Raw genomic sequence first — 22,440 nt, forward strand, 5'->3', positions numbered from 1 at the left:
GGGGAAATAATACATACACACTACCATATAATATTTTGGAAAGACCTTATAAGAACAGTTCACGGTTATTTAAATGTTTTGGGGAACTTATATACTTAAAGCTCACCAATATAAAAACACCCATTCAAAATTGTAGATTATGCTAGCTTTAGTGTACCTATAATCTTAATTTTATTAATGACAGGAGGCGAGTATTTGCTTAAGTCTCTCTTTACTAGAACTCCACAGCAGCACAGAAAACAACCAATCAGAAAAAAGTTAGGTACTATAAAACTCCCCTCCGCATGCATCATTTCCTCTTTCAAGCTGCGACAAAACAGAATAAAAGGCAGAGAACATCATGGGGAAGAAACGAAGTCCTAGATACGATGAATATAACGATGTCCACCATCCAAGTGTAACCGTCAAATTAGATAGTGTAGATGGACTGTAAACTGAAACGAGAGAAAACAGAATCGAACAGGTTGATTATCCAATGAAATGTACTCTGAATAAACATGTAGGTACTCAACGCAGCAACCAAATTAACCTAATATGAAAATATCCCAACCCTACTTATGGAAAAAAACAGACATAAGGAACAAGCGACAGGTAGCAGAGACAACAAACAGAGTTGCATACTTACCCGATAATCTAAACTATAACATTAAACAAGGGAGGGACAAGAATGGGTGGGAAATACTCGCCTCCTGTCATTAATAAAATTAAGATTATAGGTACACTAAAGCTAGCATAATCTACAATTTTATAACATGACAGGAGGCTTCGTATTTGCTGTTTCAACGCTCAGTTCACCAATCCAACGCTGTTTGTGTCGCTGGTAATTATTCCCGGAAATATCAGAGTAATCCTAATTGGACATTCCAAATACGATAAATGACAGCCGACAGGTCAAAGGAGATGCCAACCGACGAAGTATCTCAAATACGGAAAAAAGCACCCTCCGCCGGTAAATCCATTGTACCTGGTGTAGCAACCTGTTTCCTAGAAGTCGGTCCATGAGCTGGCAAGCTGACCTATTAGCCACATTCCTGTAGTTGTATAACTTCGAAATCCGAACTAGGACTTAGGCGGCATCTCCGATCGTGCCAGGGCCATTCGGTGATGCGGCCTTGCAGGGAGATCTCCAATCTCAAGGAATGCACCGAAGACCACCACCAAAATCGCAATAGAAACCGAGGAGGATCTTTCGTACCTTCCTGTCCTACCCGGTGGGATGTCTCATCCGAGCATAAATTCATAACGCACACAATGAGAGTGTGTCCAAACCAGTCGTATACTAAGTGATTCCAATAGTCCAAACGGACTGTGTAAAACCTCGGACGCCGTAGAGAAAGGGCTCCAAAAGACGTCCATTCAGGGTTCCGAACTGAACTTGAGTGGAGGAACGGAGGTCAACTATTCTGGGAATAGGGAATCCCAGAAATCTTCAAAGGAATGGGAAGTGCAAACAGGAACGCAGATTTCCATCCAGAAATGCCCTTGTCAAAGAGTGAAAGATGTCTGTGTAGAAGTCTGGGTATACCAGGTACCACCATAAGGTCCCGTAGGTCTCCTCGACGATGGTTGAAAAGTAGGGTAGCGTGAAACCAACAAAATGGCTCCCGTGAGGAATAACTAGAGTATAGATGGAGGGTCCTCCATCTCCGAACCCTGCTCACCAGGTATGCGTTTCGAGGAGACGGGGCAGTCCTGCCATCGTATCCCAAGATCTGAGGACCGGGGAGGTCAAGACAAACCGGGATTTCCGGTCTTACCATGTGAACCATACGTACGTTTTTTTACCTTCAGAGCGGGTAATAGGCCCTCCTTAATCCTGTTTCCCGAGCAAGGCAGAGCCCGCATGCTCCATGAAGGTCCCCGTATCACCTGCCACCTAAATATGGGAGAAAAACCGTCTGAGCAGTTGTTCACAATGGTCTGGATATCCAAAAACAGAAAGCAATCCTCTGTTCTTTATGGTGCAGAATATACCCAGACCTGCACTCCCATAATACCTGGGTTCCATCCGATGGCCGTACCATCTCCAGGAATGTGTATAAATAAGTGGGAGTCACCCCTCGTTATACCCCTGTGAGAATGTCCCTCCATTACAGGAGATAGACTAGAGGGATCCAGTCTAAGTATGGATATCTTGCATGACCAGGCAGTCCTCTATATCGAAATCAGTAGCACGGACGTCAGATCTACTTGAATGCAGGAGGGACGCCCCTCCATGTAGTCATCGATGTCTTGCACAGGTACAAGTCTGTGTGATGAACAAATGGATGGCACCGTAGAGCGTCGAGTGTACGAGAGAGCCGCGCTCTCTACTAATGAGATCAAATATCGTGCTAACGTCCGGCTGATAGCCTGAGCGGGCCGCACCCGCAAATAACCAAACAGTAGAGTCTGCATCCGTGACCGTTCCTCTCTAGGAGAATGCTTCCTCCAAACATGACCCCTGTATCCAGCTCAGTCTCTGGCTGAGGTTGAGGGAGGGCTGCGCCCTCTAATAACAAATTAGTGTCCGGTTCCGTATCCGAGAGGGGTACGCTCACTGTTCCAGAAGATAAAATATTCTCGGATCGAAGAGGTGGAGGGCCGCACCCTCCTGTGATCCAAGCTAGAGTCCCTAGAGACTCAGGGTGACCAACTATAGGGTACACCAAATACGAGTATCAGCCTAAGGCTGAGGGTAATCTACGGGAAAACGATGGAAAACTATCAACTGACCGTCCGGATCCCGTGCGCGCGCGCGGGGTCCAGGCGGATCGTTGGTAGTCTGAGGAAAGCTGGAGACGTTCTCCGCAATCCACGAGCACCCGGGAGGTCGGAGGAGGTCAAGTCAGGCCTCTCGACGACCCGAGCGAAAGGAAAAGGAAGTCACGAAAACGAAAAAGACAACAATAACGTAGAACGAGTAAACACGCAAATCCTATCTCAGCTAGAAGGCAAAAGCAGGCCGGAAGGCAAGACAAGTAAGCCCCACCGAACAGGGCCAGGAGCTAACCTTACGCAGGAATAACTACCGATAGCTATATGGATACCGGGAGGCAGATATGGAGTTAGTTGTTAAAGACAAGGAAGACACCGCGTTCTCCTGTAGGTGTCTGAGTACCGGTCCTCACCAGTGCAAAGTTCTCCTTGGAGATGTGCCGTCGCCGGTCTGGCGCAAACCGCGGATGTGTGTCCGGGGTCTTCATAGGAAAAAACTTGCCCTTCAGGTCTGAGGTTTAGGGCCTTCACCCTACCTACCATATCCAGATGGCCGTATATTGGCGTCCTCTTGGATAGTATGGCAACGGTGCTTGTCCGGACACCTGCCTATTTCCATGTCACTGGTGGGCACTGGCCTCTCCTCAGTGATATAGCCCCAGGCCTGCGGCCAAAGGGGGTTCGGCACCAATGGAGCAGGCCCAGCAGGCCAAACTAACGGACACAGAATAGTTGGTCAAGCAAATAGGCACCGACATAGGAGGGCCAATAAAAGGGCACCGACATAGCAGGCCGTTCTTATGGGCACCGACATAGCAGGCCGTTCTTATGGGCACCGACATAGCAGGCCGTTCTTATGGGCACAGACATAGCAGGCCGTTCTTATGGGCACAGACATAGCAGGCCGTTCTTATGGGCACAGACATAGCAGGCCGTTCTTATGGGCACAGACATAGCAGGCCGTTCTTATGGGCACAGACATAGCAGGCCGTTCTTATGGGCACAGACATAGCAGGCCGTTCTTATGGGCACAGACATAGCAGGCCGTTCTTATGGGCACAGACATAGCAGGCCGTTCTTATGGGCACAGACATAGCAGGCCGTTCTTATGGGCACAGACATAGCAGGCCATTCTTATGGGCACAGACAGAGCAGGCCATTCTTATGGGCACAGACAGAGCAGGCCATTCTTATGGGGCACAGACAGAGCAGGCCATTCTTATGGGGCACAGACAGAGCAGGCCTATCAATGGGGCACAGACATATCAGGCCAATCCTGGGTCGTGTATATAGTTATATCATTATAACACGTTATTTATATAGCGCCATCCAATTCCGTAGCGCCTACGAGGGGTACTGAGTGAAAGTGGGGACCTCTGAGTTTGGATAGAGGCCCCTAAAAATGTGTGGATCCTCAAAGCATCCTGTGACGTAGGACCCCTAGACACCAACCCTTTTAGACAGCGTAATGCCGTTGTAATAACCTGAACCGGGACTGGCGGTCCCCCAAGTGCCCAGCAGGGAAAAGTGGTATTCCAGCTGTATTGGGTAAAACGGAGGTAGTCCAGCGACCATCATGCCCGTGAATGGAAGATACACTGAGTGAAACTGTCCTTGAACTGTGAATAGGTAAGCATATGCTCTCACAGATCTGAAGGAATTCTAGCGTATTATATATTACCATCATCATACCACCTGCAGGGGTTGTGAAATCACGGACACTGCGAGGAGAGGGGCTAAACCATGGCCGGATTAATGAATTCCCCCGAGAACCTGATAAAATTGTACCGCATCAGCGTAGACTGGCCTCCCGTACCAGTTTGAGACAGAGCCAGGACTGATAGCCATACTATACATGCCACGGACAGATAATTCATACCCGAGCAGTCCCATCTGAGACCTCATAGCTGGACCAGAAAAAATATATACTGAGAAGCAAACGAATCCGAGAGCTAACTGGCACTGTCTACACATGTACAGAGCCTGTAACTCGCAGAACTCCGTGATACGCGCAGAAATAGGCGACATGCACTGTCCAAAATTCTCGGTGATCTGAGAAATACACTGCCAGCAAACTCACAGCGATCTGTGATTCACACTGACAGCAAACACACAGCAACTGAGACATACGCTGTCAGAAACGAAATCTAGAAATACACTGTCAGTCAAACGCGCAGCAACGGCGACATACCCAGTCAGAAAAAAAAAAAAAAAAAAACAAATCCTGAAATACACTGTCAGTAAACACAGCGGACTGAGAAATGCACTGTCAGCAAAAACTCAAAGCATCTGTCATATACACTGTCAGTAAAACGAAGTCTGAGATATACAGCGTCAGTCAGACACACAGCAAACTGCATACACACGGTAGAAATACTAAATCTAGAAATACACTGTCAGTAAAACATACAGTGATCTGTGAATTACACGGTCAGCAAAAAACCCACAGTAATCCGTGCCATACACCTGGCAGCAAAATTCACAGCATCTGTGTATATGTGCCAAACAAACACACATCACTCTCAGATAGAAAATGCCACTAAGGCCCATGTAACAAACACAGTAATTTGTGAGATATACATAGAAAGGAGAGCTAACAATCAGGTTAGACGAGAAACCGGTATGACCGTGAGGAGAGGGGTCGGGGGGGGCGAGCGGGTTGTAATTGCTCTCTCCTCCCCCGGCGGACACATGCGGCCGCGTATAGAGCCGGCCAGGGAAGGCAACCACATGCCGAGATTCCGGTCGGCGGCATCATAACACCGCGACCGGACCTGCAAACCGGCGGCCACGTGTAAAGCCTCCGGTCGGCGGTACCCTAACACCGCGACCGGAGGAGGAGAAAAACCGCAGGTGGGGCAGCGAATGCCCCCTCTTCCCCTTGCGGACCTGCAAGCAGGCGGCCATGTGCAAAGCCTCCGGTCGGCGGTACCACAACACCGCGACCGGAGAAGAAGAAAACTACAGGTGGGGTAGGACGAAGTCCCCTCTTCCCCTTGCGGCCATGCGGTCCGCAGACAAGGCAGGCAGCAGGCGGCCACGTGAAAGCCTCCGGCCGGCGGGTGTGAGCAATAACACAGAACCCCGCCGACCGGAGGAATGAGGTCCAGGGGAACAGAGAAGGGAAAATTAAAGGGGGCAGAGAGGGAAAGAATCCCCAGGGAGATGAAAATGAAGCCAAAATAAACAAACTCCCCACAAGCCCCAGAGCAATATGCAGAGGAGAATAAAGTGAAAACACATAAACAAGTGAAACACTGAAAATATAATAAAAACCATACAGCCACCCACTAATATTAGCAGGAGGCAGAGGTACTCTGACCTGTACTGGTGCGGAGCAGCAAAGAAAGAGGAAATGATGCATGCGGAGGGGAGTTTTATAGTACCTAACTTTTTTCTGATTGGTTGTTTTCTGTGCTGCTGTGGAGTTCTAGTAAAGAGAGACTTAAGCAAATACGAAGCCTCCTGTCATGTTATAAAATTACAACTTCTTTGCAAGATGAATTGTTCTATAGTCCTCCATCAACATTGCACCCTTTTCTCTTAAGGGGGTTAAATATTTTCCAATTTCTTGGACACTAGAAGCACACTGCAGTTCCAATTCATATTTTTATCTTTATTTAGAGGAAGAGTGAAAAACAGTGTCAAGAAGTTTCAATGATGTAGTTACTCTCCATTGCCCAAATACAAAATAAATACAAAATCACTGTTGAATAGATATACCCCAAATGAAAACTTGCATTAATTATACATTTTTAATTGAGGTGTTTCTAAAACAGCTTGCAAAAGCTGCAATTCTACCTTTTCAATCACTCCCCATCTAACCCCACCCAGACTTTATGTGGCTGTCCAATTACAGACTTCCCAATGCAGCTCAAACAGAAGTCTTTGCAGGCGCTCTGAACAATTGCTGCCTCTGAAGTTTAGCTCTACTGAGCTAACCAAACCAGGAAGTAACATGACCGGTTGTCTGTTTGAAAGCCAAGTGGGTGTAACAAGGTTAGTTTGTAAAATTGTCTACAGTGGATCTCAGAACTCAAATCCGTTCCAGAAGGCTGTTCGAGTTCCGCTTTGTTCGAGAACGTAATCAACATTTCCCATGCAAATTAATTTGATTAATTAATTCCAGACCCCAAAAATTTACACAAATTTAACAGTTTAATAATACCTTACAGGGGGCGGAGCCTGACTACCAAGCAGACTAGACGTGCATGTTGAGAGCTCCTGAGTCTGAAGCCAAAATTCTGGGTTTAACGCCCGACCACCCGATCACATCGACTGCTAAACGCAATATTCGTGACAAGGAGACTGCACTGCAACTGGAGATACCCGACACATGGCTCTACGGTGCTGGGCGGACCAAATCGAGACCTGCGGCCTGTGCGGGTGGGAGCCGAGGAGAGACGGACGCTCTCCCGGTTCTCTGGCTGACAAGGGAGCACTCCCAAATCACCTCGCCCCCTTGGACCGGTGGAGGTTATCCCGGTCCTCAAGGACCCAAGCTGCCTCAGTCACAGACGCTTCTATGAGCCCTGCGAAACTCCCAAGCCACTCGGGAAAGGAGTCACTTAAGATGGCGGAAGCACCAGGCTCCACAACACGAGGTCTGACACTGCCACAACCTGTCTCAGCAGGCCCTGAGGCCAATGTAACGGACACTCTGGGAGCCATATTTGACAAGTTTTGGGCCATGCTGCTAAACCGTGCAAAGCAAGCAAAGGCCATACAGGAGCCCGATAGGGAAGACCGAGTATGCAATAAGGAGCAGCCTGGGAGGCCTCCTGTGGGCCGACAGCTACCCCACACTAACCCAACTACACTAAAGCGACGAAAGCCGTGGAAACACCGCAACCGGATGAGACAGCGAGTCGCGGATAGACGTTCTACCCACCGCTGCCGGGAAGTACCGAACCCCAACGTACCACCACCTCTCCTGGGCTACATGGAGAAACCGCCGCAGCCACCTTTGAGCTGCTCCACAGGCTGTCCGGGGCCAGGCGTCTCCCCACCAAACAAGAGAGCCGCCGCCTGGCAGGTCTCCACCATGCTGGACAGTCCGGTATAGCATAGTACAGTCAGCATAGGCTGAAAGAGATCCACCCGAGTGACATGTGGAGCTGGGGCCATCTTTATACAATTAACCTCTTCAAGGGACTTTGTAACAGTCAGCAGAATAAGGCCCAGATACCACAATTAGCGTGTACATAGTTCATACTTTTGCTTTAATTTTGTATGTACCAGCCTAGCCATGTTATATGATTTCATAAGCACTTTCCCTTTCTTGCATCGCTTCAACTTGCACAAGTGCCCATAACCTTTCTCAGCAGGATTAACCTGTGATCAGCAGCCTGCCATTAAATACCCCACTATGTGTCTGCTTAGGTTTGGGTAATATAATCTACACCAAAGGAAATAGTGCAGTAACTCAGTCATAGGATGTACTATATTAGCTAATACTTGCAACGTATGAGATGGTGTTTCATAAGCCTAGCAGAAATAGCACCCTAATTTTGAGCACACATGCATGAGTCCAGCTCTCAGACATGCTGGAATCACTGTCTCAGCCACAACCATGCCACTAGTTTATTCAGAATAAATAACCTGCCGAAAAAGGGCATTAGTCGAGCGGATCCACACGAGCCCTCTATTGAATAGCATGGCATAAAGGCGATGCAGGATTGTCTTGTTGCTCCCAAACCTGATGCAGAGCTAGTTAGCCTAGCCACACGGATGTCTTTGGACGCCATTTAATATATAGCTAACCGTGGCTGCAAACGCGAGCAGATTCTGGGTCCTTAACTAAACGTGTGTCAATAACCTATATGTTTTCTATTTACACTAAAACTCACTTTGTTGGAATAAATGTTTAGCTAAGCTTACAAATATAAAAAAAATGTGCAAATTACCACGCCACTGTCTAACCTATGTGACTCCTGAGATACGCTGTTGTGGCGTCTGTTGATATGTCTGTAACCTCCCGCACAACAAAAATAAAGATTTAAAAAAAAATACAAAAATAATACCTTACATGCATAAAATCATAAATAAAAAAATAAATAAACACAATGTACAGTAAATAAAAAAAAGAAAATGTTACTTCACTTTACGTGTAATGATGAGAGTTGATGGCATAAGTGGAAAGGAGAAGAGATATTGTTTGGATGGGGATATATAATTGTTCTTCTGGTATTTAAAATGTGTCTAAAGTGAGACATATCTTTAAAACTGAACATGTTTGTGGCATTATCTGTTCAGGAACAGAGGATCGTTCGTGAACCAAGACATTTTTCTCAAAAATGTTGTTCGACTACCAAATTGTTCACGTAAGGGACCGTTCAAGTTCTGAGGTTCCACTGTATATCTATTGAAATATGTACTTTTTGCAAAATTAAATAAAGCAGACACACTCTTCACAAACAAAACTTTTCAGCAAGCTATAGCACTTCAGGGGTCTGGAGTGTCCCTTTCTACAACTAGAGCTGGAATCTCTTGAACTCTCTATTAATCTCTGTTATCATTTCCTAGGTGTAAGTCCATTCTTTCAGGATTTGAACCTGACTATCTTTCTAACCATTGCAGTTCTCTCCACTCACGGGGACAATAAAAATTAAATAAAATACTCTGAGAACTGCAGATGTGATGAGCCTGCCAATTAGCCAAATGTTTTAAAACTTCAAGTGAAGAATTATTGCACCTAAAGTGACCTTGAGGCTAACCGATGCGGCCAGAAAAAGTGGAAGTGTGTGGCATTCTCTTGCCGATCATTATAATAGAAAAGTTACCATGGCTTTCTGACTTGGGAAGACAACACTCCGATTCAACCTCACTGTCTTGGAATATAGGTCCATTATCCTACTCCTCTCGACAGGAATCTTTCACAACCTGCTCCTGGTATTTGAAATATTTGGACATCGGATCATCAAGATTTAAATGTTTTTTTCATTTGAATGACTGAAGGTCATTCCACAAGTAGTTTGTCTCCTGATCTGTACTATTTCAGGGTTATCTTTCTTATTGGGCTGAACACCCCACCCATCCACTCTAGGTGCCCCTTTAGATGTGACCACAGGAAAGCATACATTGAGAAGAATCTCTGGAAGCAGTTTGAGCAGTAATTATTCCAGTTAACATGTTAATCTCCAATGTTAAAATTAGTGAAGGACCAACCTATATTGGGGCACTGAGACAAAGTGGTGAACTTAACATAATATGATCATGTGGTGTAACTGAATCCCCATATTTGTTGCTCGTTTACATAATTTTTTTTATCTTATTGAAAAAACAGAGATGAGATCATATAACATACTTCATATATTTTGGACGAACTTTCCTTTGATTAAACTGAATATTTCTCAGAAACCTATCGTGAAAGATATAGCAGGTACACTGATAAAGTTAAAGAAAAGATTTGGTTTAATTAACAGAATAGCCTTAGGAGCCCCAATTGAGATACTTTCCAATGATATAGTTGATTTAAATATTATACAATGGAAATCCAGGGGTATCCATGGAACATCAGACTTAATAGCTGACGGGGCTGTAATCCCCTTTGCCCAATTACAAGAAAAGTGCAATCTTCCCAATAATGAGGTTTTCTCTTACTTAAGAATGAAAAATGACTTGATGAGTAGGAGTATTAGTCCGACCCATTTGTTTGATAAGCTTTTTAAAAATTCCATTGTTAAAAAAAATTGTTCCAGGATGTGCAGAATTGATTGCAGGAAATCCAGAAAATTATATCTGTCCCATTATAAACAAATGTGAATTAGATTTGAATATTAAAGCAAGTTATGATGAATGGAAAAGTTCCCTGACTATGATCTATAAAAACATACATTGTCTTAATTTAAATGAAATACATTATAAACTTCTAAATAGATGGTATATGGTGCCAAGTAGATTAGCTAAGATGTCTCCAGATGGTCCAGATAGACGTTGGAGGTGTGAAACCCACGGCTTCAACATCTATCTGGATTATTTGGAGACATCTACCACTCTGGTGGGACTGTCAACCAATGCAATTACTTTGGAGAATGTTGGCAACTAAAATACAAAAAAAAATAACATACTAAAATGTATTTTAGTCCAGGAGCTTTTCTACTACATCTAAATATTAAACATATTTAGGCACCTCACTGTTTTAGTTATTCATATATTGATGGACGCCAAAACATTGGTGGCAATATATTGGAAATTCCCTATGGTGCCTTGTTGGACTATGATTAAGTAACAGCTTCTTTTCCAATTAAAGATGAAGATGGAAATCTCCAATTCATTTGAAAATTAGATTTTAAAAAATGGTTGAGCTTATTGGACAAATTATAAAGGACCAGGCTACCCCCTAACGATACAGATAAAAGCAGACTATGATTTATATGTCATTAGGATTTATAGTCTTCTCAGATGCTCCCACAAGTACCTTGCTCAAAATTGTCATTTAATAATTAACAGCTTATATGTGGTGTATTTGTGTTTTGTATTACTCTCCAGTATTATCCAGACAACTTGTGTAATGATTATGTCTGATATGAAAATTAATTACTGGACAGTAAAGTATATGTGTATGCCCATAAAAAAATAAAATAAAATAAAAAGAATACCCTCAATGGAACATCCATCTGAAAAATAAAATTTGCTCTAATTTATTTATCTCTCTAATCCTAATGTTTTGAGTTAGACAATCCTTTCAAAATAGAACATCACATGTACCTGGCTTAATATATATATATATTTAAAGTTGTATAGTTGTGTTTTATTACATTCTGCTGCAGGTTACAGTTTCCTCCGCATTTAGCAGAAAACTGTTTCTACATGCAAGGAAAATACCATAATAAAGTAGTAGTGCGTGAATAATACAACCACAAGGGCTTTCACTTGAGACAAAAATACTTGGCAGTAAAAATGGAAAGATACAAACATTTCTACTGCATAATGACTAATGATTTCATCCATTAACTGAATACTGGGGATGTTGTGGTTTATTTACTATATATTTTATTTTGTACAGAACAATTTGGACCAGCAGCCAGTAGCTATTTATAAATAATAAAGGGGCACTCTAAGTACCAGAACCACTAGCTAAATGCACTGGTTTGGAGAAAGAGAGTGTCCCTGCCATCTCAGCATTACTCAACAAAACATTACTGTGCATATGAATAGGAGGTTGCGGGTAGCACAGACAAAGTAACCTGTATGTAATGTATGCGAAGGGAGGTGTAGAAGAGGGCTTCACTTGCAGATGAACTTTGAGCTCAGCCTGCAAGTGAAAAATCTGATTACCGATTGCATGCGGACATCAGTCGTAAATAATGCACGGAATTGACATTAGGCAGTCCAGAACAAAGTTCCAGGTTGCCTGTGTCATGTGTGCTGGGGGTGCAAGAAACCCACACAAAAGAGCAAATTTCTCAGTATGTGCAGAGTTTCAAGCAGAAACACTACACATACTGACTCCTACAACTATGACCACTTCTTAAAGCAGACAGGTCCTGGTGGTTGGAGTAATCCTTTAAGAGACCCTAGCCAGTCCCCACTGTGCTTTTCTAATCATAAAATATGAATCCACGGATTCCTTCTTGCTATTCACATATATAAGAGACATGCTCAGAACGATTAGTTTGGTTCTGTTAGTACACTTGATACTGCAGTCCAACTGATTTCAGCACAGGCACTTTTTGTGGTCCAGGGCCAAGGGCACTCTTTGCAGACAAATATGTCCTAAACATCCAGAATGAGATAGGCCGACCTGCTGTATATTAAGCTTTGCATCCCCATGTAATCTGAGGGGAAACCATAATGCAATCTTTTCTGCAGTAATATGTGTAAGAAGCAGTATTTGTGACCCTATATGTTGATCTGCTTCAAACTTGATCTCTTTGAATTCCTAGTGACAAAAAAACAGTTAATTCATATTGCCTACTAAACTCTATTATAACCCTTGCCATCCTCATTCACACACCAACTTGACACAATAATCAGCAGAAGATCTGAACCAGGGGACATAACTAAGATCTTTTTGATGGCCAGTAATGTATCTTAATGGGTTAACAAACTCACTGGATAACAAAACTCCGCGTGTTTGACTCCTGGGAGGATTAACTAAACATTTTATCCTCCCAGTAAATAAAACGAGTATCTACTAGTGAGATTGACAATTACATCTATTTATCAGCTGCCTATGCAGTTATGTCTGCGAACTAAGTGCTTTGAATTACCTTTAGGAAGAACATACAACTATATAAACCAGTGGTAGTCAACCTTTTTCTAACTACCGCCCACTAATGCATCTTTTTGGTTGAAAAAATTTCCTTACCGCCCACCAGTTTTCGCGCAAGTGCGGAATATTTTTTTCGAAAGGAGGGTGTTTTAAAAAAAATAAATGTACGTACATTTATCTTTTTATTTGCAATTAATGCATGTTTATAATGTTTTTAACTTTATAAAAAGTTTAATGAGAAAACAATAAAGTAAATTGAAATTACCTTTACTAGTGATTAATGAGATCCTTGAGGTTGTAAGGAACAAACGAAGGTCTCCTCTTTCGGTGATATTCAGACGACTTCTCTGTTTGCGCATAATATGATTTCTCATCTGTGCGTCAGCTCCCCTCTTCTCCCTCCTCAATTCCCCTCCCCACCTTTTTTCCCCCTTTTTTTTAACCTTCCTTATAGCAATGCCCAGTAGGAAGGCTGAGCTAGGTATCCCACTATAACAGACTGGCACACATACATACAGACACACATACAGACAGACAGGCACACACACACACACACACACACACACACAAAGACATACATACAAAGACACATACACATACAGACAGACACAAGAAACAGACACACATACATACACACATATATACAGACAGACACACACACGACACATACATACACACATATATACAGACAGACACACACACACGACACATACAAAGACATACATACAAAGACACACACACACAAAGACATACATATAAAGACACACACACACACAAGACATACATACAAAGACACACACACACAAGACATACATACAAAGACACACACACACAAGACATACATACAAAGACACACACACACACACAAAACATACATACAAACACACACACACACAAAACATACATACAAACACACACACAAGACATGCATACAAAGACACACACACAACATACATACAAAGACAAGACACACATATATACAGACATACACACAGACACAAACAAGACATACATACAAAGACAAGACACATGTATACAGACATACACACACACACACACAAGACACATACATAAGACACACACAGGACATACATACAAAGACAAGACACACATATATACAGACATACACACACACACAAGACACATACATAAGACACACATACAGACACACACACAAGACATACATACAAACACAAGACACATGTATACAGACATACACACAAGACACATACATAAGACACACACAAGACATACATACAGAGACAAGACACACATATATACAGACATACACACACACATAAGACACACACAAGACATACATACAAAGACAAGACACATGTATACAGACATACACACACAAGACACTTACATAAGACACACACAAGACATACATACAAAGACACATACACAAACAAACACACATTATATTTAAGTCACCCTCCTGTTTCCTACCTTTAAGGTGCAGGAGGGTGACTTTCCCTGGGGTCCAGTGGTGGCTCAGGTGCATGGGAGTCAGAGTTCCAACTCTGACTCCCTCCTCCTCCTTCCTCCCGCGCGGCTCTCTGTATGCTGGGAGGAGTGACCGGGGAATCACTTCCTCCCAGCAGATTTGATGTCATCACAGGGGGCCCGGTCGCGCTGTTAAAGCGCCCAGCGCTGACCGGGCCCCCTCACAATCCACATCCATCGGGTGGCCCTGACAGCATGGGCCACCCGATGGACCCCTCCATATGCGGCCCCGGCGGTTTGCCGCCGGGGCCGCAAGTGGTGATGGCGGTACCCAGTCACAGTGGTACCGCCGGCTCGCGCCCGCCCGCCTGCCCAATTTATAAAAAAAAAAATTGAAAATCCCTACCGCCCACCTGGAATCCTGAAACGCCCACTAGTGGGCGGTAGGGACCAGGTTGACGACCCATGATATAAACAGTAATTTTTATTACAACGGACAAGTAAGTGCAAAAATGACCTATGCCTGATTAAATAAAAACTGTCCGCCCAAAGCCAAGTCCAAGGTGACATAGAAAATCAAGGTATGGTTATTTATCCTCATTTATACAAGATATTTGAGTTCAGTACTTGGTTGCTGGAAGATGTATTTGTCTGCTTTGCCTTTTAGTAAGTGTACAAAGAATTAAAGACGATAATAGATCATCAGCAAATACATAGTCAAACATTCTAAAGCTAACAGATAACCTCAGAAATGTCCAATATAAGGTACTATCACTGTTTAGATTTCAAAAAGATATAATATTTATGACAAATTCATAGAGATCAAGTTTACATTTTATTGAAATTCCAATACAACCAGAAAATATAACATATATATGCAGATTTTTACAAAAATGTGTAAACGAAGAGCTTCAAACAGCTCTGTTCTAATGCACCTGGCCATTTCCCATTAGACATCACCTACAATGGACTCCTATGATTTTTTTTATTGATTTGTAAAGGACCCCAGAGGATATCCTTCTATTTTGTACTTTATCATGTGTGAAATTGCAATGTGGAGGATGAAGCAGGAAGTAGGATGGAGACTGCTAAACTGGATGATGGCATCACCAAGAAGAACTTCAGGAAAGTATATTCCATTCCCCTCTCTCTCCTGCTCCAATGGCCACCATGTAAGCAGTTCTGTCCACTTGGGGAGGTCTTTCCAATAAAGCAAACACATCACAGGGTTCAATGCCACTTCAAAAATTAAAGGTAGCTAACATTTGACTCTTCTGATTTTGCTACAGATCCCATTGTCATTGTGAAGATTTAGTTCAAGTTAGTTACCACTGATGTGTAGCACAATAGCTTTTTTTCCGTAAAAGCTTTAATTTCACACAAATATCTCCTGGAATTTTTTGTTGTTTTCTTCTTAGTCTAAGCCATTCCCTGTTTCATACTACAGCATCATTTATAATTCATAGACAAAATAGAAAGTGCATTAGCTACGTTCTATTGCTTCGCCTTATAGATTTATCTGATGCATGGAAATTAGGTGGCAAGGGTGTCCTTATTTTTTATGGTATCTCCCAGTCAGATCTATTTTAAAACTAAACTACCAAAAGGCAGTATCCCAATCCTCGTTGAAACAGTTATCCATCTTGAGAAAACTACTGCATTGAAGATTTCATTTTAGAGTTTCACATAAAAAAATTATGTTATCTACAACAAGCATAAACACAAGAGATGATATGTCTGTGCATCTCATTAGCAAACATAACAGAGTCTCAGACCGCTATTTTTTCTTGTTATATGAAGCAGAGCATGATTAACGTAACTATCAACTATCTGTCTGAGCACTGCAGTTGTTTAAGACCACATCAATGACACAGTGGGATTTATTTATAAAGAGCAATTTTAGGCAACGTTCTAAAAGTGTGATCAGCAGGAACTTATATAAAACCTCTAGTTCCACCTGGTTGGTGGCGTTATCGAGGGTGGTGGTGCCGCGGCGGGCGCTGTAGGAGCGTACTTTATCAATTACCGCTTCTAGAGAGTGTACTATCTTGGGGTAGGGGAATTGTACCCATGCTAGTTCAGGTGCGTGAAAATTACTGTAATTGGCCGTCATAGGGGTCGGTAGGTTAGGTTTGAGATGGGCCGTGACCTGGCCTAGACCAACATAGGTATTTAATCAGGAGCGTAGTGCCCAGGACGGCGTATAATACAACTCCTCGTCAGTGAGTTAAAGCCAGCCGTGTGCTGTTTGGAGTTGGGGGGGGTGGTTGATATATTGGAGCCAGCTTTCCGGGCAATCCCGGTAGTTGTAATGTAAGATACAAGAATGTAAAACCAAGGGTAAACATAAACATATTAAGCAAAACATATTAAACTTGTGAGTCTTGTTAGACAGGCGGTGGTGGTTCACGGATTTTCCTTCCTCTGTGCGCCCCCTGATACGGAATAAATGGTACAATGTTGGCTGGGTCCCATGTTGCTGTGGCTGGAGGGGGGTTATGTAGGCCCAGTTTTGCCATTACAGTGTCCATCTCTGTTATAGCGTTGACTCTGTATTCAGTGTCCTGGTGTTGTACTATAAGTACATGAGCTGGTCCCCAGCGGTACGTCGTCCCTCTGGCCGCCAGTGCAGTCGTCAGTGGTCGAAGGGATTTCTGCCATTGCAGAGTGGTGCGGGATAGGTCAGCGTAAAATGTTATGTCCATGCCCTCGAAGCTATAGGGATTTTTCCCTTTAATGGCGCCCATTAGCGCAGTTTTGTCTTGCCCATTCAGTAGTTTGACAAGGAGGTCCCCAGTAGCGGTGCCAGTGAGTTGTGGCGGCTTGGGTAAACAAAACATGCCCTCTAGCTGTATCCCTTTTGCTTGCTTGGTGGGCAGCAGGGTTGCAAACAGCCTGCGGAGAAAGTGAGGTAGCTCTGCCGGGGTCAGCAAGTCAGCTATACCTCGGATTTTAATGTGTTTCCATCTGCATTTGTCCTCCATGGCAGCTAATTGGTGGGACAGTGCAGTCTGGGCTGTGGTGAGTTCCCTCACCTGTGTCTGGAGGTCTGCCACCTGGGTTGTGTGAGCTTGGGTGAGTTGTTCAACGGTGGTAAACTCTCTGACATCCTCTCTCACTTGGGATATCTCTGTCGATAAAGACTGGCGCAAACCTGAGAGGAGCGAGGTGAGTATCTCCGTGGTCACCGGGTGGCCCCCAGTCGGCTGGCTTGTATTTGCCAGCTCTCGGTATTCTAGAGCCTCCGGACAGTGTAGCGGGAAATCATCCGTGCTGTCGGAGTATTTGTCCATGTCGGCCGCCATCTTAGGCCCTGCTGCACCATGCGGCCTCCGGAATAGTTCACCGATATCGGCGGATTGCCGCGGCCGATACGGTCGCAGTTTTTTTGTTTTCTTCCCCATTGGTGATGGGGTGCTGTAATGCTTCTTGCAAAGCAGTAGGCAGCTGGTTTGGTAGGTTTTTGGGGTTTTAGGGCGTCCGATCGTTGGAGAGCTGCAGGCATGCGACTGATCGGGCTGAGTGCTGGCTCTGCCCCCCTTCCCTGCATAATTTTTTTGCTATTTTGTGAGCCTATTCCACAGATGATGACAAATAGGAAGTTGATTAAACAAGAAAAATAAACTTTGCACAGCCAAAATAGCGAGGAGCCCGAATTTATCCAAGGAGATGCTATACATGGTTGTAAGAAAGAGCAGAGTGTGCAGTGAATCAATAATTTAGTCCAGGACCAAGTTTAAAATCCTTATGTGCATGGCAGAACGCTAGTACTTGGTGCACAGTCCAGAAAACAATGGAATGTCCTTAGCATACCAAGTGCAAGTAACTGCAGGGTATGATCCAATAAAGTGGCGAGTGCTAAAGCAAGTCCTGTATGGTCCATCTAAAGCAGAAAAACCAAAGCCCAAACAGAACTACCATATTAGAAGCCCCTAGACCCAGACCCTAGCAGAAACCCCTGGGTCCTGATTGGCTAGTCATTTTTTTGAAAGGAAAAGAAAATCACCTTTTCCTACTCCAAGTGTGTACTGTAAAGGCCACCAATGCCCTCCAGACTTGCAAGGTTAATGGTACCCACGACTTTCAACAACAGATAACTGTGGATCTCCACATGTTCTATGCGTGTGGTCAAGAATATGCTTGATATATTGTGTATTTTTGGTCCCACAATCTTGATACCATTTGCTGTATGTTTGCCTGGGCATTAAAATAGTTCAATATTGTATTTCTTAACTGGTTCTATTCTGAAATTGGGTTACGCTTAACAAATCTTCCATACATATTATTAATATATTAACAGAGTTGTATTCCTAGCCCTATATTATCCCTTTAATTATCCTGGATGTATATAGATTAACAGTGGACATACTCTAATCAATAGTAGGTTAGAGAAAGGCAGTCACTAACAGTATGAGTCATGCAAGAATTTAACAAAATCACTGGGAAGGAGCCAGTAGCAGTATGATTCTACACCTGAAAAGTGCCTTTGTTTACATTTCAGCTTAAATTATTCATAATTTTCACATTAGCAGCTCATTTAACAGCAAAAGAAAAAGTCTCTCAGTGGGACTGAAACATCGACTTTACTTTTGCACATTTACTAACTGAATTAAGCACTTTTCTTGGATTATAGTACCCAAAATGGGCCTTTCTTTGGACTGTATATATATATATATATATATATATATATATATATATATTTATTTATTTATTTTTTAAAAACAAAATGTGATCCAGGTGGAGATCCGAAGTTTCGACTCCCTCAGATTCTTTCTCATGATGATGACCAAAATAACTGTTATTAGAAAGCCACCAAAAGGTTCAACAGTATTACAGTTACAGTTAAACCATGGTCCCTGATTGGTTGTTTGATTTTAGCTACTTCCCCTTTAGAGGTTCTCCAGACATCATTTAGCCACATCAAATCACTGCAGCTATTTTGGCAAGGTCAAAATGCCACTGACCATATGGGCATCAAATAATTAACACAGAGAGCCTCTGTCAATTCATCATCACCAAAAGGAGTGTTGTGTTTTTTTTGACAGCTGAATCAACCTATGCTTGAGTACTCAGAGACTTTCAGGGCATTGCGTGAGCAACCAGCACGTCTCAAATTTAAGTTTTTGGACTTTAGGCATTGAGGAATCCTCCAGTTAAGACAAAAATACGATGATGATTAGGTTGTGCCTTTAATCAAATGAGAAACAAATATAAACTTGTCTTCTTAATAAACAAATACAATTATGTACATTTTACCTGATATGGTAAGTCAGCCATTCGTAAGTAAGTTTCCATTTTCAGACAGAATGGAGATAAACTTGGAACCCCATTGTTTGGCCGTGAAAATTGATGGAGAATGATTGCATCTTTGGAATCAATTTCCTGTTCTTTTCTGTTAAAAATACAAAACATTTGATATGGATATGTATGGTGTAATTAAATGAGTAAAAACCTAAAGCTCAGTGTTGTATATCTTATGAATGGGCAATTAAGCATACAAAACATTCTTCCTTTCTAAACAGATTTTTAACTTTGAAGTTGATTTTACTGATATTGAGGGTTACAGGGTTAGTCATGAAAGTTGAGAATTCAAGGTCAATTCAAAGTTGATTTCAAATTTAAGGTCAGACTAGCTAAGGTCTTCCTGACAGTCACTAGAGGCCGGTTCTGCGATACTCAGTGTGAAAATCACACTGAGATGACGCTGACGTCCAAAGGAAAGCATTAAGTAATGCTTTCCTATGGGCGGCTTGAATGCACGCGCAGCTCTGGCCGCGCATGCGCAGCTCTGGCCGCGCATGCGCATTTGGCTCCACTCAGGACCTGACGTCGGAGGGGATGGGGAGGTCACCAGCGCCAAGGGAGCCCGGCTCTGGATTAAGGTAAGTGGCAGAAGGGGTTTTAACCCCTTCAGCCCAGCAGGGGGGGACCCTGAGGGTGGAGGGGACCTAAGGACTATATAGTGCCAGGAAAACAAGCTTGTTTTCCAGGCACTATAGTGGTCCTTTAAAATAATTTTGCTTTTCAGAAATTTGAAGCAGCAAAACAATGCTAAGGGTGCAAATGGTGTATCCTAACTCAGTAATGAAACAGATAAAGGGGTTTCAGGTTTTCTTTCAGTTCAGTAATCAATTAATCAAAGTCCAACTAGCAATTGATAGTATTCCCTGATATGAACATTCTAGATTTGTATTCAGTCATTAAAAGACTTACCAAAAAAGACTTATTTTTGTATCCTGATTGGTATTTGCTTGTGCTCACATCTCTTGAAGTGATGTGAACGTACATGAATATTTGCTTTCTAACGGATATCATTAAACGCTTCCAAGGTCAGAGAGTGAACACTGCTCATCCTTCTGTCATGGTAATTGTTAATATAATTGTATACTTCATTCCTTTTTCAGTTTGTTTTATCACAATCATTTGTTGCTGCCACGTGCTTGTTTTGGATCCCTCATTTAAAATACTCTCACTCTGTCACATGGATAGGCAACCTTCAGCACTCAAGATGTTATGGACTACATCCGCCATAATTGGAAAAAGTTCAACGATGGTGAGAGAAGAGAGAACTTTCACCATAGTTGAAATGGTTATAGGGTACTTAGGACATAACCCAAAAAAATCATAGAGAGAAAGACTGGAATGGGTTAACTAAACAGTGCACCGTATATCCATTCAGGTACCCTAAAAAAAGGCTGCTCTGCCAATGATAGGCAAAAGAGTGCCTTTTTTAATTAAAGAGCAAAAAAACCCTATAATTTTATTAAATCCCTATTTGGGTAAGAAGCAAAAAAAGGTGTATAAATAAAGAATGTGGGTATAAAGTGCAAAAACGAAAAATAATTACCGTATATACTCGAGTATAAGCCGACCCGAATATAAGCCGAGGCCCCTAATTTTACCCCAAAAAACTGGGAAAACTTATTGACTCGTGTATAAGACTAGGGTGGGAAATGCAGCAGCTTGTACTTGTAAATTTCTAAATAAAATTAGATCCTAAAAAAATTGTTAATTGAATATTTATTTACAGTGTGTGTATATAATGAATGCAGTGTGTGTGTATGAATGCAGTGTGTGTGTATGAATGCAGTGTGTGCGTATGAATGCAGTGTGTGTGTATGAGTGCAGTGTGTGTGTATGTGTGCAGTGTGTGTGTATGAGTGCAGTGTGTGTGTATGAGTGCAGTGTGTGTATGAATGCAGTGTGTGTATGAGTGCAGTGTGTGTATGAGTGCAGTGTGTGTGTGAGTGCAGTGTGTGTATGAATGCAGTGTGTGTGTGAGTGCAGTGTGTGTATGAGTGCAGTGTGTGTATATGAGTGCAGTGTGTGTATATGAATGAAGTGTGAGTGTGTGTGATGCAGTGTGTGTTTGTGTATGTGTTGGTGGGGGGTGGGCATTTTGATTATTGTTTTTATTAATTAATTATTATTATTAATATTTATTGTATTATATTATTAATTATTATTATTTATTTTTAAATTATTATTTTAATATTATTTTTATTTTATAAATATTATTTTATTTTATTATTATATATTTTTTTTCGTCCCCCCTCCCTGCTTGATACATGGCAGGGAGGGGGGCTCTCCTTCCCTGGTGGTCCAGTGGCATTGGCGGTTCAGTGGGGGGGGGAGAGGGGGGCTGGCGGAGAGCACTTACCTCTCCTGCAGCTCCTGTCAGCTCCCTCCTCCTCCGTGCCGGTCCGTGCAGCTTCTCTGTCAGCTCACACTGTAAGTCTCACGAGAGCCGCACTATGACCCCGCGGCTCTCGCAAGACTTACACTGGGAGCTGACCGAGGTGCTGAACGGACCGCCGCGGAGGAGGAGAGAGCTGACAGGAGCTGCAGGAGAGGTAAGAGCTCGCTTCCAGCCCCCAGTCTGTATTATGGCAATGTAAATGTAAATTGCCATAATACAGACTGGGGGCTGGAATATATAAATATAAATTGCAAAATGCAATGTAAATTGCCATAATACAGACATTGACTCGAGTATAAGCCGAGTTGGGGTTTTTCAGCACAAAAAATGTGCTGAAAAACTCAACTTATACTCCAGTATATACGGTAGTTAAAATAGG

The 22,440-nt window shown here is 42.8% G+C and overlaps 1 protein-coding gene across 3 annotated transcripts in view; it reads right to left on the bottom strand.

The window, feature by feature from the left end:
• FAXC (failed axon connections homolog, metaxin like GST domain containing) overlaps window positions 1-22,440 on the bottom strand; it is an 87,668-nt gene that overhangs the window by 57,650 nt on the left and 7,578 nt on the right. For all 3 annotated transcript variants that reach the window (XM_063441329.1, XM_063441330.1, XM_063441328.1), the window contains exon 2: window positions 19,619-19,754. In XM_063441329.1, the coding sequence (XP_063297399.1) occupies window positions 19,619-19,754 (136 nt within the window). The remainder of the gene's footprint in view (window positions 1-19,618; window positions 19,755-22,440) is intronic.

Source organism: Pelobates fuscus, chromosome 2 (assembly GCF_036172605.1).
Source record: "Pelobates fuscus isolate aPelFus1 chromosome 2, aPelFus1.pri, whole genome shotgun sequence".
Taxonomy (NCBI): domain Eukaryota; kingdom Metazoa; phylum Chordata; class Amphibia; order Anura; family Pelobatidae; genus Pelobates; species Pelobates fuscus.